At 62.2% G+C, this 23,512-nt stretch overlaps 1 protein-coding gene across 10 annotated transcripts; it reads right to left on the bottom strand.

Annotated features, from left to right (window-relative positions):
- Positions 1-593: 593 nt before the first annotated feature.
- On the bottom strand, positions 594-23,294 carry SNAPC4 (small nuclear RNA activating complex polypeptide 4). Of its 10 annotated transcripts, XM_057724063.1 has the most exons (23): positions 23,214-23,288; positions 22,326-22,468; positions 21,425-21,471; positions 20,354-20,521; positions 20,104-20,229; positions 19,530-19,608; positions 19,042-19,123; positions 18,140-18,244; positions 17,986-18,058; positions 17,591-17,755; positions 14,457-14,604; positions 14,159-14,265; positions 13,942-14,036; positions 12,198-12,292; positions 8,965-9,044; positions 8,222-8,698; positions 6,926-7,178; positions 6,398-6,468; positions 5,626-5,853; positions 4,980-5,007; positions 2,752-4,400; positions 1,499-1,622; positions 594-979 (listed from the first exon to the last, which is right to left on the bottom strand). In XM_057724063.1, exons 2-22 carry the CDS (start codon positions 22,453-22,455, stop codon positions 1,506-1,508), a joined length of 4,323 nt encoding a protein of 1,440 aa, XP_057580046.1. In that variant the 5' UTR covers positions 22,456-22,468; positions 23,214-23,288; the 3' UTR covers positions 594-979; positions 1,499-1,505. The 10 variants fall into 10 exon arrangements, with proteins under 10 accessions (XP_057580046.1, XP_057580044.1, XP_057580050.1 ...); XM_057724061.1 differs by lacking the exon at positions 594-979 and having other exon boundaries at positions 1,460-1,622; XM_057724067.1 differs by lacking the exon at positions 594-979 and having other exon boundaries at positions 1,460-1,622; positions 5,752-5,853.
- Positions 23,295-23,512: the final 218 nt, after the last annotated feature.

Below are 23,512 nucleotides of genomic sequence, written 5' to 3'. Positions count from 1 at the left end.
CTTCCTCGTGGTGTGTTTACAAACTCAATAACAACCACACGGTTCTTCGACCACATCAGAGCCAAGCCTGGAATCAGCGGCAGCAGGACGTCAGGAAAACCCCTCCGTGTCCGGGAGTTAAACGACAAACGCCTCACGTGACCCACAGCTCCGAGGAAGCCACGAGAACGGGAGCCAGTGAACCGGGTACCAGGCAGAGTGAAGCACACCCACCCAGGGGGCACACCGCCTGCGGCTGTGCAAGGCGTGGTGTCTGGGTGTGGGGGACGGGAGACAGGTGGCCCCGGTGGCAGCCGTTGGGGGGCGGGGGCAGGACCCGCGCTGAGCACACCTGTCCCGTTTCTCTGTGTTGGAAGTTTTCCATAACAAGGTGAAAGCAAGCTGACGCAGCACGCGAGGACAAGGCTCCCAGGAGAACCCGGTGCCTCGGAGGGTGTAACCAGACCTCCAGACCCGAAGCCGAGCTCCTTCAGACGGAGGGGCGGAGGGGCTGTGGAGCCCCGGTCTCCTGCCCGGGGCCGCCGTGCAGCCGCTGTGGGGACTGGGGGCCGCCAGGCTGCCACGGGCCTCGGGGACCCGCCTGGGTGGGGCCGTGTGGTCTGGGCGGTGGAGGAAGGGGGCCCGGCCCGGCCCGGCCCGGCCGAGGCGGCATCAGGAGCCGTCAGCACCTGGGTGGGCGCCCGGAGCAGCCCCCCGGCCTGAAGGGAGGAGCCCCAGGGCTCCCCCACCTCCGCAGGCCCCCGGAGACCACGTGCGCAGGGGCCTGGGGCGGCCCAGGCCCTCCGCACACGCCGCCACCTCAGGACCAGACCACCAAGAGCCTGAGGCTTGCTTTTCATTAAAATCCAGGACGGTGCTTTATTCCTTCCCATATTCTGCTTTGCGCTCGGGAACCAGCTGAGCCCGTCACAACACTGTCACTGTCAAAGCCCTCTTCCTGCGGGCTGGGCGGCGGGTCTGGCACGGGCCCCGGGCAGCCCTGTGACACAAGACCACCGGATGGCAGGGGGCCCTGAGCCCAGCCGGACCCCACAGATGGCAACGCAGAGGGAGAGCACTGCGCCTCACGGGGCAGGGCGGGGTGGAGGGGGCCTGGCTGCCCCGTGGCCCAGGGAGGGGCCGTGCGGAGGACCGGGCCAGGGGCCTGCGTGGGCTCTCGGCAGGCCCGTCCAGGCACTCCCTCCACCCCCCGGCCACCCAGCCCAGCACCCAGAACCTCTCACCGCGCAGTCTGCACGGTGCTCAGAGGACCCAGCTCCTGCCTCTGTGGACACCCTCCCGACTCGGGTCTCAGGGAGCGGAAGCCGACCGTGTTGGGCCTATCTGGAGCCTGCCCTCTGGGCACTGGGGACCCTACGCCTGCCCCACGGGCTCACGTTCTGGGGAGATGATGGAGAAATAGATGGATGGACCATGTCAGGTGTCAGAATGGGGCAAGTGCCACGGCGGCAGACGGGCACTCCCAGCACAGCGCTGAGGGCAGGCCCGGGACACTCGCCTGCCGGTCACTCCAGCCGCCTCCGCTTCCGGGCGTGCCGGGAGTGCCGCGTCCACAGCACATCAAGGTCGTCGGGGCCATCTGGGCAGGAGGGGGCAGAGCCCTGCCCGGGGTCTGGGGTTCCCTGAAACAAAGTCCAAGTAGAGAACAAGAGTGACCCTCCAGCCAGGACGGGCAGGGGACAGGGTGGCAGTAGGGCGCAGGGAGAAGCGGGCAGCTCCTCAGACGTGTCCCCGCTGGGACCAAACAGGAGGTGGGCTTCCTAGGGCAACACGCGGGCTTTGGCTTTCTGCCGACCCCTCCCTCACTCAGGGGCTGCAGTTGCCTCTGAGCAGCCCCCCAGGAGCCAGACTCCTGCACCATGGTTCCTTCCAGCCGGGCCGGGCCTGAGGACCGTGGGAGGCTGCACACACCACGGGCGACAGCGAGCCGCTTGCCCTCGATGTCTGGGGCCCAGCAGATGAGGAGACCCCCAGGACTCTTAAGGCCATGCTCCTGGTAAGAGAGGTGGGCTGGGCTGAGCTGGTACGGGGGTTGGGGGGGCAGTAGCACAGCTCCAGACACAACCCCACCTCCCCTGTCTTGGCAGCGCACAAAGGTGGGCCCCAGACTCAGCCAGACTAGCCGCGAGGCCACACCACGTGAAGGGGAGGGCCTGCTTCTGGGAGCATCACCACATCTCCTTGGACATCACCTGCAAGGGGCCTCCTGTCCTGAGGTGACCTGGCTCTCCTGCTTGGCACAGCCAACAGGGACCAGGGGCTCCCTGGGCGCACGGGAGTAGGGAGACACCTTCCCACATGTTTATACCAAGTTTCTTGCCAAAAAACAGGAAAAATGGTTTTGCTTCCACAGCTGAGAGGACTGTGGACGCGGAGGCACTGGAGCCGGCACCCACACAGACCTCCACAAAGTGCAGGTGCTCAGGCGGCCCCGCAGGGGTGTGTGTGGTGTGCGTGCAAGCGTGCGCACGTGTGCACGAAGGGGGGGGGGGCATGGAAACCGAGGCCATGGCTCCCGCGGATAAGGCCGGGGTGGGGGGACCCCCGTGCGGGCAGCACGGCTCCTGCTGCCCAGAGTCTGCATGCGACGGGGCAGCACAGAGCAGCCTCCTCCTGCCTGGACGGCAGCCTCCCCAGGCTCCCACCCCCGGTGCCCTGGCCGGGCCGACTCCCACAGGCGGGTGAGAGCGCCGCGGGGACTGTGGACGGCCACGAGGAAGGGGACGAGGACTCTGCACCCAAACCGCCTACCTGAGTGGGCGTGGCGGCCACCTGGGGCCCCGCGGCTGAGCTCCCGGGCTGCCCGCCAACAAGCTCCAGGTCCCCCAGGTCGCTGTCCCCACTGTCACTCTCTGGGTCGGACCTCGTGGCCACCGACAGGGTGGTGGGGACGCCGCGGGGGGGCAGGGTAGCCAGGAGCGCAGGCAGGGCGAAGGCGGCCAGGAAGCGCGCCTTCAGCAGCAGGTAGGCCGGACTGTCCCAGAGCCGCGCGCGCACCCGCCCCAGCGAGGCCTGCAGGGCTCCGGCTGCCCCGCCAGGCACCAGGGACGCAGCTGCGTGCTCCAAGGTCTTCTTGCGGAGGAGGAGGCCAGACAGCGCCCGCAAGCTGCACAGCGTGGGGGGCTGGTAGGCCAGCCTGCTCCCCAGGGGCGGCACGCGCACCCCCCACGGCCCCCTCAGCCACTCCCGCACGGCTGCCTCACTCTCCTGGGAGAGGAGGCCCAAGTCCAGGGCACCCTTCTCAGGCCCAGGCCAGGGCGGCGGCGGCCCCTTCCTGGGCTCCTCTGGCCCTGAGGTGGTCCCTGGTGTCCCCTGCAGAGGCAGCTGGCTGCGGCAGGGGGGCTTCGCTTCAGGGTGGTCGACCAGGGGTGTAGCCTGGGAGGGTGTCCTGGGTACAGAAGTCTCCCCAGCCACTTGGGCCTCTCCAGGTGAGGAGACGCCCCCAGGCCCGTGGGCCACATCCACTTCTGCAGGGCTATGGTATGTGGGGGGCGTCGGAAGGGTCAAGGGGTCTGTCCTGGAGAGAGAGTCCGATTCTGTGTCCATGTTGGTTGGGGGCTGCCACACGTGGCTGTGCCCAGGGATCCTGGGGCCCCGGCCTGCCTGAGTCTCAGTCGGGGAGGGTGGCCGAGTCACCGACAGCCCTTTGGGGTCAGGAGTCCCTGTTGGCCTCGGAAGGCCCACCACGGCCTGCACAGGGAGTAGCCCTTGGGCTGTGAGCACCCAGGTGACGGGCAGAGGGGTGCCGGCTGCCACGTGTGTGCCCAGAGCTGGTGTCAGGCTGAGGGGCTGGACAGGCAGCTGGATGGGGCTGGGGGCTGCAGGGAGAAAGGGTGGCGCCTCGGGCAGGCCCTGCTTCCGGGACGTGGCAGGGGCCTGAGACTGTCCGAGGCTGCTCGGCTGGCAGCTCACAGGGACCCGGCCGGGGCCCAGACCTGGGGCCCTGGAGGCAGCAGGGGCAGCTGGGGTCTCCACGGCTCCCATGGAGGCGGGAGAGAGGGCAAAGGCTTGCAGAGTCGGGGGTCTCTCCTCCTTGGCTGAGCCCCAGGAGCCTGAAGCGTTTGAACAGGCCGCCACAGGACCCCCAGGCCCAGAGAGAACCGCACTGGAGACAGGGGGGCCCCGAGGGGCCAGCGGCTGGAGGATCACAGGCGAGGAGACCAGCACCTGGGGCGGGAGGACCACAGGGCCCTGGGCAGCCTTCCTGGCTCGGGCTTCCCGCAGCCGCTTCTCCCGAAGCAGCTCAGACACGGTTTTGGGTTTCGGCCGCGGTCTGCATGGGGCCGGCGGGGAGGCCTGCGGCGTGGACTCCGTGTTGCAGGCCTGCGGCACTCCGCTCGCCTTGTGGCGGGTGCCCTGCTTCGCAGCTCCTTGGGCCGGCACGTTCTGGGGGAGGCAGCCTGCAGGCAGGACAGAACACACGCTGATGAGCTCCAGAGACAGGACGCGTCCCCGCAGAAGGGCCCTGGGAACGGGTGGCTGCTGGGGCTGGCATCTGGGCCGAGAGCGCGCGTCAGCGTGGCGGCGCGTCCCCAGACCGCCCCTCGCGCAGCACCCCGAGCCCCTGCACTCCTGCTCCAACCCGGGCGGCAGGCCAGCCCGTGGCGGCCCTGCGCTTCAGCCCTACGCGCGAACGTCTCGCAGACGAGGACTGCGGGCACCACTGCCCTCCCCTCCGCCCGTCGCCTCTCAGGACCCCGACCCTCGCCCGATTCTGCTGGTGTGGGGAGACTGGCGGCCGCCACCAGGAGAGGCCCGTGCCGGACACCAGGGGCCAGAAGGCACCCCCGCCCCCGGGGCCGGCGCCGGGGAGGCTGACCCGCCCTGCCAGCAGCGCCCTACCAGCCACGCCTCCTCCCTGAGGCGGGATTCAAGCAGACCCGCCACGAGGGGCCGAAATCCAAAGTCGGCGACAGGTTTGGCCTTTTCCCCATGAGACACAAACCACCCAGATAAAGGGAGACGCGTGCGGGCAGTACCTGGGGCGCGCCGGGCACTCGAGGGCACCTGGGAAAGAAAACAAAGCAGAGTCAGCACCTCAGGGAAGTCCCCCGGGGCCGAGGGCCCCTTCTCCACTGCCACCAGGACGGCCGCTCGCCTCTCGCCTGCAGGGCCGGCCTGACCCCCTTCCTGACGTGACTCTACCCAAAGGCGCCCTCGGGAGAGCTCATCTCAGTGGGGTCAGGGCGCTGTGGGCTCTGCAGGGAGAGGCGGGGGCCCGGCTGTGAGGCAGGAGGACACGGGGCTCCGCAGCCTGGACGGGGTACACACGGCTGCACGCGGTCCTCTGACCAGCAACACTATTTTATCATTTCCTCCAAAGGTGGCGGGGCTCAGGGACGCAGCCCCCCACTGACTGACCCAGGGACTTGGCCACGGGCACGAGGCTGCCACCCCAGCAGGGGCAGTGCCCAGGGCAGCAGGTGCCCAGGGACCCCCACCCTCCACCCAGGTATGGTATGGCGTGGTGGCAGGGATACACGTTGTGGAGCCAGGTAGGCCTGGGCGCCAGCGCAGGCCCTGCACCCCCTGGACTCTCCTCAGAGCCCCTCAGGGCCGCAAGCCCTCCCTCGGGGATGGGCAGACGCCTCCCAGGAGTGGGCATGGGCTGCTCCAGGGGCTGACCTGCGTACGCCCCTCTCCTTGGCTGGACAGGCACCATCTGCTCGGCGCTGCTGTGCCGCTGGGATGGGAGGGAAGGGAGACGGGAGCCAGGGACGCCTGTGCCCGGGACGCACGCTCACTCCTCACCTGCAGGAGCGGGTCCTGCGCACCCACCTGGTGCAGGGCGGGCAGCCGGGCCTTCCTCTCTCGAACAACCTCCAGGCAGCCGCCTGTGTCGATCTGCAACAGCTGAAGAACGTGGACGCGCCTGATGCCACGTGACAGCAGGCCCTTCCTGCCCATCCTGAGGCTCCCCCCTCACCCCCAGCCTCCAGGGCCAAGAGACCACGAGATTGTCTGTGGAGAGACTCAGGTCAGCGCCGACCACAGCTGCTCTCGTGGAGCAGACCCAGCGCCCCAAGAAGCCTGGGCCGGGCCCGCTTGCCCCCTCAGGCAGTGGCCGCGTTGGCTCAGGCCTGGACTCAGGTCCCCCAAGCTGCCTCAGTGCCGCCGCCTTCCCTGCCCCAACCCAGGCCCTCGGGATGGCCGGGCCCCTCTTCCCCTCAGCGCCCAGCCCCTCCCACACAGGGCTAAGCCCATGGTGGCGGGGACACTGGCCCACAGCCGTCCCTTCCACGCTGACCTGAATGCTCAGAGTCGTAGGCCACAGAAAGGCCATTTTTAAGGATCTGCTTAAAAAAGTTGGACTTTAAGAAGTAAATCCACCACAAACTTCAAAACCTCACCAAGAAAGCAGAGCACAAGAAAGCACTGTGCACCGGCGGCATCTCACCTGAATCAGGAGGGCGAACACTGGGGTGCTGGCCAGGCGGGCGCCCTGTAGCCGCCTCCTGATGCCGTCAGCTGTGGGGAGACGACACGGGCATGTGTGCAGAGGGCCCAGAGAACCCACTGCCAGCTGCCGTCACGCCCAACCAGAAAGAAGGGCCAGGGCCCCGCCACAGGCTGGCACCAGTACAGGGACAGGCGCTCCTGAGCCCTGAGAGGCCCACCCCCACTCCTATCCCTGGAGAGTACGGCCCACACGCGGGCACCCATGCGCTCAGAATCCTGAGATGCTCCCACTGAGGTCTGCGCATCTGGTCACTTCCCGAACTGGCCACCAGGTGCTAAGCGGGACAGGAGAGCCAAAACCAAACACCCCCCAGGTTGACACTGGATGGACAGTCCCCTTCCCCTCCCACCGTCCGTGTAGGGCAGGTGTGACCCCCGTGGGCCTGCAGGTCCCCCGAGTCCCCTTCCCCTACTCTACCCCCGGGCCCCATGGGGGCTCCCAAAGGGAAGGGGCCCTGGGCAGTACCTCGACTGTGCACCGCGGCGGGCCTCCGGGGAGAGCAGGGCAGGACCTCGCCCACCCATGGGCTGACGGCCATCAGAAGCTGGCGCTCCAGGAGCCTCCTCTGCAGGGCACGTCCCTGGCGCCGCTGCCTGGTCCTGCGCCACAGTGGCTGCACACAGGGCCTGGCCCGGCCGCCACCACTGTCACCACCGTCACCACCGCCGCCGGGCCCCAGGGCTGGGCCAAGTAGGCGCGACTGCCTCCGCTTCTCCTTCTGTGGGAGAGAAGGGCCCCTGGGGCTGGTGGCCAGGCTCAGCTTCAGGCTGCTGCACGCCCACCAGTGCTGTCCTGCACTCCTGCTGGGAGTTGGGGGGCAGGGGCGACGAGGCCGGTGGCAGGGATCGGGGAGGCCCTGGTGGCCTGGGGCGTTGCGTCCGGCACCAGGTGGCTACGTGGGTCCTGAGCACCCACAGCACTGTCTCCAGGGGCCCCTGAGCAGACGCCCCTGCCCTGACAGACCACGGGAGGGAGGCTGCTGCCTGCGGGTGCACACAGACCCAGAGCCGCCGCGCCTGCGCCCCCGGCTGCTGGGAGACGCTCCAGGCGTGGCGGCCTCGGAGGAGGGCAGTGGGTCCCTAGGGCCTGGCTCTGAGAGGCTGCCCGACTCGGCCACACGCAGACCTAACCGACCGAGTCCTGCCCGCAGGAGGACAGCACCACGCCTGAGATAAACCCCGCCTGGGGGCCTAAGGCCCTGCAGCCACGGCCTTGAGGATGGACAGTCCACGTGGCACAGGGGTTGTGGCATCCACTGTCGACCGGGAGTCAGAGTGGACTCTCAGCCTCGCCCGGGACAGGACAGCCCGTCCAATCGGCCTAATGGGAGCTGAGCAGGTGGACAGCGGGACCCTCCATGGACGCGCTGCCCCCACCTCCCGCCCCGCAGCTCTCCCACGGGGCTCTGGAGGCAAACAAGCCGGGGAATTCCCTGGTGGCCCAGTGGTTAGAACTCAGTGCTTTCACTGCCGACGCCAGGCTCAATCTCTGGTTGGGGAACTAAGAACCTACAGCTGTGCAGAGTGGCCCCGACCAAAAAAAAAAGAAAAGACAAAAGAAGGCAGACAAGCTGGGGGAGACGGAGGGGCCAGCCTCCATCGCGGGGCAGCGAGCTGCGGCCCCGCGCACGTCGTACCGCACACGGAGGCAGCGTCCGCTCCCACACCCAGGTCACAGCTGCGCGAGCCCCGGTCGCCCACCATCCCTGACCGCAGCCCCAGTGGCCCCCGAGCAGGACAGCGCCCCCCGCCCACGGCCTACCTCACCCGCCGGCCCCTCGGAGCCGGAGGGGCGAGCCGTCACGGGGCGTGGGCACGCGCTGCCTCCCAGGCCGGCACTCCGGGTCCCGGAAGGGGCCCGCGCCCGACCCGCCTGCTCTGCTGGGGCCGAGGCCGCGGTGCGAGCTGCCCAGCGGCCGCCCCGGGCTGCGTCGGCACCTTCGGGAGGGCGGGGGCCGGCGTCACAGGGTCCTGGCCGGCCCCCAGCCCGCGCTCCCCACAGCTCCTCGGTGCCCCAGCGGGCGGGAACCCACAGGTCCACGTCCGGCACCGCGTGCTGTGCTGGCGGGAGCGCCTGGCCGTCCGCCGGGGCCGCCTCCGGCTCCGAGTCCTCGCTGTCCCCGCCGCCGCCGCTGCTGTCCCAGCCGCTGCTGTCCTCGCTGCCGCTGTCCCCGCTGCTGGAGCTCCAGCGCGCTCTGTGCGCAGGGGGCTGTCGCCGCCGCCTCCGCCGCTGCCGCTTCTGTGGGGGGAGGGCCCTTAGAAGTCCTGGCCACCCAGAGCTCGGCGACGGAGCACAGGGCCGGGCCGGCGGGCCAGGCCTCTGCAGGGAGGCCCCGAACAGGCCGGGCCGCGCCCTGCCCTCCGCCGCCTGGAAGAAGAGAGGCCGCGGCCGGACGCCCGCGCCCCCCTCTTGCCCCCCAGCCGCCCCCCCCCCCCATCCCGCCCAGGTGCTGTTAAGCAGCCCCCGGGGGGGGGCCTCCCAGCTGACGTGTAGCAAAGCCGCACCCTGACCATGATTTTCCACTTGCTCAGGCACTGCGAGCCCGTCCGATGGGGTAGTTCAGAGGCTATTTTTGCCCAGTGACCTATAAGAGCAAAACAACATGGACGTTACTTCTTACAAATAGGTTTTGACAACCCCAGTTTATCAGCCTGGGAAAAGGGCTCCTCTGCACCACGCGCTGGTGGCTCCCCTAGCGGACTGGCACGATATGCCGTCAGAACGCCCGCGCTGCCCCCACACCCGAGCAGCTCGACGAGAAGCTGGGCACCTGACTCTCAACGGATGACCAGCCCGAGGGACGCTCTAGTAAACGCACAACCACGAGGAAAAGTCATCCACGCTTAGTGAAATGGCCCTTGAATATCTGCTGTGTCCAGGCTCTAAACCAGGGGTTTAAGTCACTTGGTGTCTCCTTCCAGACAGTGCTGGTGGGGTGGCGAGAGGGGCACTGCTTCTACAGGGCAGTCTGAACGCACGCAGCAGAACCCTCAAACCTGGCAACGCCACGTCTAAGGGTTTCCTCTGAGGAAATGTTACAAATATAAGCAAAGATTGAGCTACTGAACCCTCAGTTTGTTCCACCCCATAACGAAAAATGAGAAACAACCTAAATGTCTGCTAACAGGAGACGGGCTGAATAACCCACGTACTATTATCCGAGGAAATATACCACAATCATTGAAAATAACGCTAGGATGCAAAGTGTGTGAAGACAAAAAAATCTTAATAACAGATAACACAATGATAGGTTGTAAAGTAAAAAATAGCCGCTCAATTAAATTAAGTGCAAGGACTTCCCTGGTGGCGCAGTGGTTAGGAATCTGCCTGTCAACGCAAGCGATGTGGGTTCGATCCCTGGTCTGGGAAGATTCCACATGCCGTGGAGCAATGAAGCCCGTGCGCCACAACTACTGAGCCCGTGTGTTGCAATTACTGAAGCCCCTGCACCCTAGAGCCTGTGCTCTGCAACAAGAGAAGGCAGTGCAATGAGAAGCCTGTGCACTGCAACTAGAGAGAAAGCCCGTGCAGAGCAACAAAGACCCAATGCAGCAGAAAAATTTAAAAATTAAAAAAAAAAGTTCATTAAATGAAGTGGAATGATGCACATTAAACAAGCTGGCTTTCGCTAGGAAAGCCCCTGCACAGGGAAGGACCCGTCCACCTCCAGTGACGGGAGGTGAAATACGTTACTCTCCTTCTTTTCATACACCTTTGCTTTGAAATATCCTATGATGAACGTGAATTAGTTTGCAAATGAAAAAACCACCACCACCTGCTGAGACGATGACCAATGGGGCAGAATGGGAACTCCCTGGCAGTCCAGTGGTTAGGACTCTGTGCTCTCACTGCCCAGGTGCAATCCTTGGCTGGGAAACTAATGTCCCACAAGCCGCGTGGCATGGCCAAAAACAAACAAAAGACAAACACAAAAACAGGGCAGAAGACAGATGAGCAGGGAGGCAGCCAGGGAGGAGCACAAACACAAGCCTCCAACAGTGTCCGCACAACTCCACCGCGAACGCAAGGCTGCGGGAGACCCGCGGAGGGCAGGCCTGTCAACCACTCGCCAGAGGTGCCAAGACTGTGCAGCAGGAAGCCCCGGAGCTCACCTCCTCCCTGGGCACACCAGGACTACAGCGACTCACAGAGTAACTACACATGAGGACGGCCTGCAGACTAACAGAAGATACTTTCCACAACTGGAGATGTAAAGAAGAAACCACGAAAAGATGGGCAGGAGGAGTGGAGACGCAGCAGTCAGGACCCCCGCCTCCGGGTCGGCAGCCCATAGGCAGGAGGAACATCTCTAGGAGTGAGGGGTCTGAGCCCCACATCAGGCTCCCAATCCTGGGGGTCCCGCACCAGAAGACGAGCCCCAAGAACATCCGACTCTGGAAACCCTTGGGAGACCCAGAGGGCCGTGGGAAACAGAGACTCCGCTCTCAAAGGGTGAAGGCAGACTCAACACGAGACAGCAGTTTGGAAGGAGCCTGGGTCAGACGCACTTGCTGGTCACGGAGAGCCTCCCAGAGAGGCAGGAGGCAGCCGGGGCTCCCCCTGGGGATAGAGATGCTGGTGGCAGCCATTTGTGGGGGCCGGGTCCACCGCAGTAATACTGGTGCTGGCGGGCACCGTTCTGGAACCCTCCCTCCAGCCTGTCAGCTCCGGGGACACTGCCCTGCCCACCAGCAGCTGGCAGCAGCCCTGTTCCACACCTCCTGCCGCTAAACGTGCAGCCAACCACGCAGGCCCACAGCCACTGCACCAGGTGCGGCTTTGCAGCCAACTGCACCAGGGCCCAGCCCCACGTACCAGCACCACAGTAGTCAATCTGCCACTAAACAACCAACGGGTCACTGAAGGAATCAAAGAGGAAATAAATAGCTGGAGACAAATGAAGATGGAAACACAAAGATCTATGGGATGCGGCAACAGCAGCTCTATGAGGGAAGTTTATAGCAACACAAGCCTGTGTCACAAAACAAGAAAAACCTCAAGTAAAAAATTTAACTTTACACCTAAAGGAACCAGAAAACGAAGAACAAAGCTCAAAATTAGTAGAAGGAAGAAAATAATAAAGATTAGAGTGGAAATAAATGAAACAGAGGTTAAAAAAGTAACAGAAAACAATCAGTGAAAATAAGTGCCGGCTCTTTGAAAAGATAAACAAAATTGACAAACCTTTAGCCAGACTCATCAAGAAAAAGAGAGGACCCAAATCAATAAAGTCAGAAATGACAAGGAGAAGTTACAACCAACACCCCAGAAGTAAAAATGATCCTATAAAGTTGTTACAAAAAATTATACACAAAAAAACTAGACAATCTAGAAGAAATGGATAAATGCCTAGAAAAGCACACTCAGACTTCCCTGGCGGCGCAGTGGTTGAGAATCCGCCTGCCAATGCAGGGGACACGGGTTCGATCCCTGGTCTGGGAAGATTCCACATGCCGCGGAGCAACTAAGCCCGTGTGCCACAGCTAGTGGGCCTGTGCTCTAGAGCCCGTGAGCCACAACTATTGAGCCTGCGTGCCACAACTGCTGAAGCCTGTGTGCCTAGAGCCCACGCTCCACGAGAGAAGCCACCGCACTGAGAAAGCCCGTGCACAGCAACAAAGACCCAGCACAGCCAAGAAATACATCAATCAAACAAGTTAAAAAAGAAATCTTAAAAAACCTTTAAAAACTCACTATGTAGTACACATGAAAGTGAAAAAACTAAATAAGAACTTACCTACTCCATATTTTTCTATTAATTCAATGAACTTTTCCTCTTCTTTGGAATTCCATCGTCCCTTTTTCAAGCTAAAATGTAATCTTCTGAGATATCTGAAAGTGACACAAAAACAAAGAGAGATTTTAGGTGCTATGACGGCCTCCTGCTGCTGTCCTGGTGTCGGCAGTGGTCTCCACACTATGACACCCAGAGCCCAGGCACCAGAGGAGAAACACAGGCAGCCTGGACTGCGGCAAAGTGAGAAGCTTCTATGCCTCGAAGGTCACCGTCAAGAAAGCGCAAAGACAACCCCCAGACTGGGAGACAAATTAGCAAACCACGCATCTGCTAAGAGACGTGTATCTGGAATACATGAAGAACCCTTATAGCTCTATTTTAAACACGGGCAGAGGACAGAAGTAGCTGTTTCTTTAGAGAAGACACACAAACGGCCAAACAACAGAGGAAAGGTGCTCGACACCAGGAACGCAAACCAAAATCGCAAGGAGGTACCACTGCACACCCGCAAGGACGGCTCGAATCAAGAAGATAGCCAGTGTTGGCGAGGATGTGGAAGACTGAGACCCTCCCGCGCTGCTGGTGGGAACGTGAAGCGGTGCAGCCACTCTGAGAAACAGCCATTCCTCAAAAGGTTAAACAGTCACCACGTGACCCGACAGTTCCACGCATAGGTACAGCTGAGGGAAACGAGTACGCAGGCCCACACACCTGTCCACACACGGCCGTGTTTCCAGGGCTCACCCATGATGTGACACGTATCAGGATTTCACCTGTCTCTAAGGCTGGACACATTCTAGTGTCCACACAACGTCAGAACCGCACTCTCATCCGCTCACCTGCTGACGGACGCCTGGTCCGTTGCCGCCTTTCGGTGGCTGTGAACACTGCTGCTATGAGCACGGGCCTGCACATTTCCTCGAGTCCCCGATTTCCATTCTTTCGGGTATGGGTGGAGCTGCTAGAGAACACGCTAATTCTCTGCCTATCTTTCTGAGGACTCTCCGTACTGCTCTCCACAGTGGCGGCACCGTTTTGCAACCCCACCAACAGTGTACAAGAGCTCTAATTGCCCCACATCCTCTCCAACACTTGTTATTTCCTACGTTTTAAAAACATTAACGGTCCTGAAGTGTGTGAAGTGCTCTCTTGCTGTGGTTCTACCTTGTGTTTCTACGACTCGTCATGTTAACCTTTTTTCATATACTTAACAGCTGTTTGTATGTCTTCTTTGGAGAAACATCTATTCAAGGTCTTTGCTCATTCTTGAATTGTTTTTCTAGTAGGGAATAGTGTTTCTTTCTTGGGTGATCAGAATGTTCTAGAATTGGCTATGATGACGGCTACAAAGCTCAACAAACACACCAAAACCCACAGACCTGTACAGTTTCAGGGGATGAATTATACACGAATTATAGACCAAAGCTGTTAAAAAAAAAAAAAAAAAGGCAAGCCAAGAAAAGGAGGAAGCTGACGCTGCCTGCCAGAGACCTGGCAGAAGAATTTAGATCACAGGCTCAGGGAAACTGCCAACCAAGGGATCTCAAAGGATGTCCAGATGAACCTCTACCCAAAACTGGTTTCAAAAAGAAGCTATCCTGCTTCCTGAGCAGGTCGGCCTAGGCATTCCAAGCCCCCAAGGCCACACCCTCCTCCCACACCCGCAGAGCCCCCAGGCACAGCCGCGGCCCACGTGGCAGCAACCCCAGCAAGGCCTCCCCTTGCCCAGAGCTGTGCAACTCACCGATCTCGGCACTGGGCATCGCTCCTACCTGGCACCTCTTCCCGGATTTTAAACCAATCCTGCTCCCCGTACTTGGCAACCGCCTGCAGCAGCTTCTGCAGGAAGACGAACTCTGATGAGCGGACAGACGGCCCCTCTGCTGCCACCACCACCGCCTCCCCACCCCCAGGTCAGCCGGAACTCCAGGCTCCCGTGCCCCTCGGTCCCGCAAATGTACCGCGTCTTCCTCGGGGGCCCAGAGCCCCTTCTTCAGGTTGGGGTCCAGGCTCTTGGTCCAGCGGTAGATGAGCTGCATGGAGTCCCGCCCCTCCATGTAGTAGACAACTGGGGACATGGAGGCCTCGTGGGCACTTCGTGGGCGCTTCCCAGGCCTCCCAAAAAGGAGCCACGCGACCATGGCGAACTGGCCCCACAGAAGGGACTGTGGACCACCTGGGATGACCCCCCCCGCCCCCGACCGCCGCGCGGCTGTGACTGGGGTGGCGGCCAGCCTGGCTTCCCAGCGCGGGACTCACTCCTGCGGTAGGGGATGTGGCTGCCCACGCGCATCTCCTGCACGAGCTGGGTGAGCACACGGTCCTCCTCCTCCGTCCACTCCCTGCGTTTCAGGGCCGGGTTGTGCTGCTGGTACTTCTGCAGGCATTGGAAGGCGCTGCGGTGTGTCTGCCGGGGCCAAAGCACAGCAGGGGGGTCACCGGCGGTCGCCGCGCACGGGCCCCAGTGCCGCGCCGCTGACGCCGGACTGTGAACCCAGGGCCACACTCCTCCCAGGCCCGGGATGGCGGCGAGCACCCAGATGGAAGGCACACGCCACTAAAGGGGGTCCTGACACCAGCTTGTGGAAGAGACAACATCCACCAACCATCACGGCACCTCATTCACCTGAAGCCAAAACCACACTGAAACTCAAATTCCCAACAAGGCCTCAGCGCAGCCAAGCCCATGCCGAAGGCACCCCGTGCGGTACGTGCCGGCCCCGGGGCTCTGCCCCTGGAGCCCTGAGTGGTCTCTCCGAAGCCCCCATCGGGGCAGCTGAGAGGTGCATGAGCAGGGGTAGAGGTGGGCGTGCTGGACAGTCCCTGGTGTGGCAGCTGCATCCTGGGACGCCCTCGCAGGGAGAGCCTGAAGGTGACGGCCCCCCAGTCCCCACCACACACACTTCTGCCCAAATCTACTCCTTCGTTCATCGCCTAAGGAGAAGGGGTTTTCCAAGAGCCGACTGAGGTGATGTGAACTGTCTTCTTTTCCAGAGCAAGCCTTCTGGTCACAGAGAACAGGGGTGGCCTCCTGCAGGCCACTTAGTGGATGTGTGGGGGTGGGGGCCTTTTGAGACACGATACCAATAGCACAACCTATGAAAGAAGGAATTCGTAAGCTGGATTCGGTTACAGTTAAAGGTTCTGCTTGATGAAAGACATTGTCAAGGAAACTCAATGAGAAGCCACAGGCTGGGAGAAAATGCTTGCAAAAGGCATATCTGACAAGGACTGTCACCCAAAATGCACCAAGAACTCTGAAAACTCAACAATCTGACTGAAACATGGACCAACAGACACCTCACCGAAGACAATACGTGGATGGCAAATGAGCCTGTGAGGAGAAGCACCACAGCAGAAGTCATCAGGGAAACACACACGGAGGTGAGGTCCCACTACATCCCCACGAGAATGGCCTAGACGCAGAGCCCTGACGACACCAGGTGCTGGCAGGGACGTGGCCCAGCGGGAGCCCTCCTTCGTGCGGGCAGGAAAGCAAAGTGGTGCGGCCACTTTGGAAGACAGCGTGGTGGTTTCTTACAAAGCTCAATGCACACCCCAGCAACTGTGCTCCTTGGTGTTTCCCCAAAGGAGCTGAACACCTCTGTCCACCCAAAAACCTGCACGTGGATGTTTACAGCAGTTTTATTCATAACTGACAAGCCCTGGAAGCGCCCAAGATGCCCTTCAGTAGGTGAGTGAAAAACTCTGGTCCATCCTCCAGACAATGGAACATTATTCAGTGTGAGCAAGAAATGAGCTATCCGCCCTTTAAAGACGCGCAGGAACCTCACACGCGTATCGATAAGTGAAAGAAGCCACTCTGAAAAGGCCACACGTGACGTTCTGGAAAAGGGAAAACCACTGACACAGCAGAACGATCAGTGGTCGCCATGGGGTGGGGGGGGAAGGGTGCAGGCGGGGCACAGAGGACGTCTAGGGCAGGGAAACCATCCTGTGCGAGCCGATGACGGCAGGTGCCTGTCATTATGCTTCTGTGGAATCCCACAGACTGTGCACCACGGAGAGTGAACCCCAAGGTAAACTATGGGGGAGCAAGACACAGCAACATGGATCCGTCCTTGATTAAAAAAAAACACAGTACCATCTGGTGAGCGATGCTGATAACGGGGGAGGCTGTGCACGTGTGGCGGTGAAGGCTGTGTAAGAAATCTCTGCACCTTCCTCTCGATTTTGCTGTAAACCTAAAACAGCTCTAGAAAAAGTCTTGGGAGTTCCCTGGTGATCCAGTGGTTAAGACTCCGCACTTCCATTGCAAGGGGCACGGGTTCCATTCCCGGTGGGGGAACTAAGATCCCACAAGCCTCACGGTGTGGCAAAAAAACCAAAATAACAATCTTAAAAAAAAAAAACACTAAGAAAATTAAGACATAAGAATTCCCTGGCAGTCCAGTGGTTAGGACTCAGCGTGTGAAATTATTTTCTAAAGCATCATTTACGAAGTAAATAAAAACAAGCGTACCAAATTACACAGCAGCTCAACGTATACAACAAAACTATGAGACACAAGGACAAAACAACTCTTTGACAGTGTTATGTCAGGTTTCATCCAAGTTACATCAATACAGTTCTTTCGGAGAGCAAAATCCAATAACATATCAAATCCTATTTAACAGGCTTACACAGAACCAAAGACTCCCGGGGCAGAAGACACTCCTCTTTTGAGCGCCTTCGGTAAGTTTAGCTTGCTTTGCTGCAACCACGTGCTTGGACACAAAAATGACAAACTGAAACATGGAGATTTTTACAGATTGCATTCTCAGGTCATAAAATTCAAACTAAAGAATAACAAAAGGAATTCCAACAAACCTCGCTATTTAAAAATGAAAAAACATATTCCCACACAAGCTGAAATTCAAAACAGCAATAAAAATAAATTATAGCCACTCCAAAACCAATTAAAAGGAGACATTTCCTACCAAGCTGTTCTCAGAAAAGTGGGCCTTAAATGCCTTCATCGCTAAAGACAGGTGAGAGTGAGGACCCAGTCCTCACCTTGGAAGAGAAAGACGAGACCCCAAAGAAACCAAGACACAGCTCTCCTCAAACCACGGAAACACACTCCCCTCCAGAATAAGAGGAACAGAGAGGGGGAGCCTCGGGAAGGGAAGGGAAGGGACTCAGATGGAACTCAAAGGCTGCTTCGGGGTGTGTGAGGAAGGCACGTGAGCTCAGAGAGGCAGCGGGGTCCATGGAGCCCGAGGCCTTTGAACTCTGACGGAGAGGCATGGAGGGGGTACCCTTCCCGAGGGCCACACCCTCAAAAGCGGCGGGGGGGGGGGGGGGTGGAGAGAAAAACCTCCGCCGGCTCCCAGGCACACCCTGGCGGCGGCAGGACGCACGCCTGGAGACCCCGACCCTGCCCCCCTCACCCCCAGCTCCTCGGCGATCTTCTGCCAGTCCAGGTGGGCGTGCTTGGCCGCGACGGCCTTCAGCTGCTCCAGCTCCTGCCCGCTCCACTCCTGCTTGTTGATGCTCGGGTGCTCGCAGTTCTGCCAAAACTTGCAGAGCTCCTCTGCACTGCGGCCGCCCTCGAACTGCAGAGGGAGACCCGTCTAGGGGCAGCAGCCAGGTCGTGGGAAGTGGGGGCTCTGTCTGGGCTGCTGGGACGTGCCAGTGGGGAGGGCCCTGAACGCCACCCCGCGGTGCTGGATGTGCACTTGACCGGAGAGGGTCACAGCAGGTCTGGTGACCACGCAGGTCTCGGCCTCGCCGCCCAGTGCTAACCCCCACCCCCGGCCATCGGGACAGAGCTGCCCGGACTCACGTTGACGTTGGCAATCTTCTCCCAGTCGTGGCTGTCTAACCTGCCCCCCAGCAGGGCATCCTCGGGGAGCTGACTGGAGAGAGGGACAGGGCACGGGGTCACGCCGGGCCGCCCTCGGCTCCCCTGACGACCCCTCCCTGCAGGCCCCACTCACTTGATGTCCTGCACCTCCTTCTCGGCCTCCCTGGCCTGCTTCTCCAGGACCTGCTTCTCCACCTCGCTCGTGGCCCTGCTCTGCTTCTGCTGCAAGTACTCAAGCCTGAAAGGCAGGAAGAGGCGCCGAGGTCACCACCAGCGGTGCCATGTCCTGTGGGGTCTCTGGGGCTGGCTCGGACTGTCTACAGACCCGGGCACGCACCCTGCGGGCCGGACACCCCACACCAAGGTGGCGGGGAGTACAGACTCGGAGCAGGGTCCGAGGGCTGACCCTGGCCTCCCGCAGACAAGCCTCTCTCTCTGAGCTGCCCTGGCCCCCACGCCTGCACAGAAAGCAGCCGTCCCTCCTCCGGGTCTCACAACGGTCACACTGGCAGCCACTGTGGCAATGCTGAAGCTGGTGACCACACCCCAGAGCTCGTGTACCAGCTCCCAGCCCCGTGCCCCGCACACAGTGAGGCCTTCCAGACATCCTGGACCTCACGCCCAGCAGCGTGGCCAGGGCTGCAGCTGCCGCTACAGGAAATGGCGACTTCCCACAATGAGCCGAGCAGCCCAACTGTCCCAGTCTGCAGCACGACCCGACTGCCCCCACAGTAAATTCCCACCCACACGCCAAGGGGTGCGGCAGCGGACGGCCCCCGGGACCCCTGGCCTGACCCCAGGTGCCGTGACACGGTCACGAGACACCATTCTACTGGCACACGTGGGACACACGGTTCTGAGTGGTCCCTGCTTTCAGGGGTGGAGACAGGCCCGGGCCACAAGACGCACAGGCCCCCGGGCCTCACGCGCTCCACCCAGATGTCTCGCTGCCTGCGTGGGAGGTCAGGAGCAGGGTCGCTCCCGCTGCGGCAGGGGGACCCACGGGGCAGGGCTTTCTGCCCTGCACAGACTCACTTGAGTAACTTGGGCTGAAGCAGTCGCTGCAGACGGTCGCTCACCACCGACCTCCTGAGCAAAGCCTTTTCCCAGCTTTTCCCTGCGAAAGAACGAGGAGCGTGTGGACACGGCGCCCACCACGCCTGCTCCAGGATGCCCGTGCCTCGCTCAAACTCCCTTGCGCCCTGTCCAGGCCCGTGGAGAGAACGCAAACGTGCTGGCGGGCACCCTGGGACTCTCCACGCAGCGCACCCTCCCCCGGGCAGGGCTCCCCGGGGCCGTGCGCTCAGGAACAGGAAGGAGAGACTGGAGAGCGTGCCCTGGGGTGGGGGGGGCTTGGTCTGCCCCTCACGATGGGGTCCCCACAAGGACCCCACCAGGTGCAGGAAGAGCAGGGCTTCGAGTGACCGGGCCCAGCAGTCAAGGCCCCAAGGAACCCCGCAGCCGACGCCTGGGGGTGGCCTGGGGACGGGCAGGGCAGGTGAGGGCTGGGCCCAGGCTCTCACACTTGGTCACCAGGAGCTCCTCGAAAGCTTTGATGCCCTGGGCAGCCTTCTCTCGTGTGTCTTCATTGGCAGGAGGCCCCTGGTGGAGGGTGGAGAGTGGAGAGTGTCGTGTCACGACGTGATGGGAGCCGAGCGTGCTCCCCACCAGGCCTCGGGACCCCGTCACCAGCTTCTCGCAGAGCACAGCCGTGTGTGGGGCCGGACCCTGGATGCCTGGGCCTAGAGTTCTGCCTCAAGAGTGGCTCTGGACACCACCCGGCACAGGGCGAGCTCAGCGATGCTCAAGGGCCGACGACAGCCATGGGGACACCTCTGGGGACAGGGCTTCACAGCCCTGCCCGGTGCCACCTCTCCAGCAAACGCCCCGCGGCTTATCTGTGCAGCGAGGGCAGCTGCCACCTTCCAGGGGAGGAGACCTTGACTCTCAGCCCTGAACCCAGCAGAGTTTTAACTTAGGGAGCTTGGGGAACGTGCTCCTGAAGAATCCAAGGGAGCTCACAACACCCACAGAAGGGTGTGGGGTCACAGAGCATGGCCCACCCCTCGCTGATGAGAGCAAGGCCCGGCCACTCACCACTCCGGTGACCCTGTCCTTGAAGTAGGGCTTCATGAAGTGCCCTATGTACAGATTCGAGGGCAGGTTCCTGCCATCCTTCACCTTGGAGCTCTTGGACCCTGCCAAGTCCCACATGACTTCCTCCTGCGGCACACGTAAGGGGGCACCTGTGAGCCAGGCAGTAGCGCCTCCCCTTGGAGGAGGGACCCAGAGCCCTGGTCCCGGGAGGCCTGGCTGTGGGGCTTCTCGGGGCCCGACCCCGTCCTACCTGCTGCTCGCGGTTCTGGGCCAGCAGCAGGCTCACGTCTGCCAGCTTCTCCCGGATGACCTCCTGGTACACCATGTTCAGCTGCAGACAGGTCTCCGGGTCTTCAGGGAGCGCCTTCTCCTTGGGCTCGTCCTCATCACTGCTGGCCTCCCCCCACCTTTCTTCTTCCTGGTGAGAAGTGGACAGCTGCAGGCAAGAGGACACTCCGCACCCTAGGGGCCCCAGGTGGGGCTCCATTCTGGCCGCTGGGCTGACACGGGACCCCATGGTGCACAGACACATTCCTTAGGTCAGGAAGAGTCAACTTAAACAAGACTTCTGAGAGTATGTTTCAGGTGGAGACATGTAACGAAAAGCAACTCCCGCTTCCCACAACAAAGACTCCTGCAAAACCTGAAGTCTGCAACAGGTTCGCTTGCAAACGCGTAAGTGGGACGTGGTCCCTGCAGCAACGGCGAGACCGAGAGCAGAGCTGACCCAAACGTCCAGCTCAAGGCGAGGAGCCTAAGACCAAGAGCGACAGTAAATCCACACCAGAGACACCACTCAGCTAGTGAAAACAGGGGGCGATTCTGTGTTTAGCAACTCGACAGAAAAAACGAAAAGCCAACAGTAGATATCTTCAAGCTAACTTAAAATTACGACGTAAACAAAAATACTCAATAAGCAGCACCACCTAGCGGTCACTTGCCAGGCGCTGTTCCAGGCCCTGGTCCATGTGCACTGACCGATGCTATAACTGCCCGCCCCCGGCACAGACTGGGAAACTAAGGCACAGAGGAGTGAATACGGGGCAGGACCCAGGCAGCCCGCTCAGCCTCCCACGTGTCATGTCCCGGGAGGTCAGGGCGGCCAGCAGGAGCTCAGTGTGAACACCAAGCTGTTCACAGCAGTGTTTCCAGCGACAACCTCACTTCTGACAACACTTCAGAATGTTTTCTCTTTACTAACGAATACGCGCTCCTTTAATAATGCAAGAAAACCACGGTGAATTCAAAGCACCCCCTTCCCGGACCCACTGGAAGGGTGGTGTCTGCCTCAGCGGGCACGGCCGCCTCAGGCCACAGTTACCGAGAGCGGTGGACCAGCAGCATCCGAGTCCTCATCGGGCAGCGAACCTGCAGGGACGCAAGCGCACCGAGTCAGTAACCAGCGGTGGAGACGCGGCTGCTGGTGGGACTCCACGGGCTTGCCAAGGGCACCGGCTGGCCACTGCAGCACACGGCCCATCTCCCGGCAGGTGAGAGAAGGGCCGAGGCCAGGGGATCCGTGGGGGACAGGGTGGGACGTGTGCTGCGTGGGCCTCTCCCTCCCTGCCCGTGCCCAGCGGCTGAGCACTGCCCACTGACAGTGTGGCATAGGCATGGGGCCGAGGGCAGCCTCAGCCAGAAAGAGAAGGTGCCAGCCTAGCACAGGGCGCCACAGGCACACAGAAGCAACGGCTGCGGGGACAACCAAGCAGACTGCACAGGAGACAACTCTGTCCCGGGGGGACTGGCGCCAGCCAGAGGGGCAGACAGGACAGGCACAAAGACCCGACACCAGGAGAGGAGAGGCCCTGGCGTAGCTGGGAAGTGTGAGAGGCTTGGCCTCAGAGCTGCACCTGGGCCTGAATGGGGTGAGCAGGCCGGGGCCCTGGACAGCTCGGCCACTGCAGGCAGGCCTCTGGCCAGAGCTGCAGGGAGGGACCCTCAGGGCCCAGGGAGCACCTGGGCTGGGCAGAACGGGAGCCCTGGCAGCAGGGGCCTCGGCCAGAGGGCAGCTGCCTGAGCTCAGGACGAGATCTGCGGGGTCTTGGCTGTGGTGACTGTTCAAGCACGGGGCAAGCTGACCGGGGAACCTTCCGATTCCAGACAGCCTGCTGCACCACGGGGCAAGGTGCTCAGGCGCCGCCAGCAGCACGGCTGCACACTGGCTGACGGGAGCCCGAGAGCAGACACAGCTGCTCTGACCGAGGAGCGTGGACACTGACCTGCGTCAGAACCTGAATCAAGACTTGACTCCGAGACGTCCGTGTTGATACCTGAGGAGCCGGGATCCAAAATCCTCTCCAGCTCCTTGATCTCCTTCGATATCCTGTCTCTTTCAGCATCTATATCCATGATTTCTGCCTGCCTGCAAAACACATCACGTTACAACCAAGGGCATGCAGGAATGCCCCTGGCCATCAGACGTGGGGGCCTGCAAGAGAGGGCAGCAGCCTGAGCAAAGCAGGCACTAAGCTCCAAGAGGCCAGGCCTGGGGAGCCCTGAGGCCGACCCGACTCCCTCCTGTGCCCTGTGAACCCTGCTGCGACCAAGACGGGGGAGTGATGGACGCCAAAACACTCCAGCTGCCTGCTCTGTCTTCCCACAACCAAGCGACGACTGAGCTGGTGATCCAGAGCGTTACAAGGAGACATGGCGGTAAAGCCACTAGAGTACAAGGATGAGGCCCCCGGCCCCACACAGAGCGCCCACGCTCTGGGCGGGGCCCTGACACGCGCCCAGGCGGCAGGGCCCGGAGCCCCGGGAGCAGGGCCGGCCGCGGCCCCGGCCTCCAGCGGCACCTGGCCTTCGGCGCCGTCCGATCCTGGGCAGACCCTGGCCGGAGACGCCGGGACCCCTTCTCTCAGGAGCAAAGGCGCGGCGGCCTAGGCGGGGGCCGACGGCGAGAGAAGCAGCGGGCGGCCGGGGCGACGCGAGGAGCACTGCGCCGGCCCAGCGGCGACAACCGCGCCTCAGGCGCCTCCCCCGCGGCGGGGTCTCCGCCAACCCCGGCGCCCCGGCTCGCGCAGCGTCACCGCGCTCGCCCGCCCCTCGGCGCACCCCTGTGCCCCCACCGCCCCCCGCCCCCGGGCCCGGCCTCCCCCGCTCCTCACCCGCGCGCGGAGCCGGCCCCGGGCCTCCGCTCCCCACGCTTCCGGCAGCGGCACTGCGGCGGCGCCGCGGACCGGAAGTCCCGCCTGCCCGGCCGCGGCGGAGGCGCGGGGCACGCCGGGACGGAGCTTTCGGGCGGCGCGGGGCTGCCCCCGCGCGGCCGCCCTCGGGACTGCCGCGCGCGGTCCCCTCCCCCGCGGTGGGCCCCCGCCGCCGCCGCCGCCGCCGCCGTGCCGGTCTGTCTGTCTCTCCGGGGCTTCGGCTGAGCCCGGGAGAGGCCTGCCGAGCGCTCGGGACCGTC

Source organism: Hippopotamus amphibius, chromosome 2 (assembly GCF_030028045.1).
Source record: "Hippopotamus amphibius kiboko isolate mHipAmp2 chromosome 2, mHipAmp2.hap2, whole genome shotgun sequence".
Lineage (NCBI taxonomy): Eukaryota > Metazoa > Chordata > Mammalia > Artiodactyla > Hippopotamidae > Hippopotamus > Hippopotamus amphibius.
Note: the sequence above shows the minus strand (reverse complement) of the source record. Positions and strands in the feature narration are given on the sequence as shown.

Excerpts from the sequence above, each read along its gene's own strand:
- SNAPC4 (XM_057724063.1), bottom strand. The coding sequence starts at position 22,455 with ATGGATATAGATGCTGAAAGAGACAGGATATCGAAGGAGATCAAGGAG. Across the intron at positions 19,609-20,103 it reads AGGACAGGGTCACCGGAGTG|GGGCCTCCTGCCAATGAAGA; the intron begins GTGAGTGGCCGG and ends ACCCTCCACCAG. Across the intron at positions 19,124-19,529 it reads GGAGCTCCTGGTGACCAAGT|GGAAAAGCTGGGAAAAGGCT; the intron begins GTGAGAGCCTGG and ends GTTCTTTCGCAG.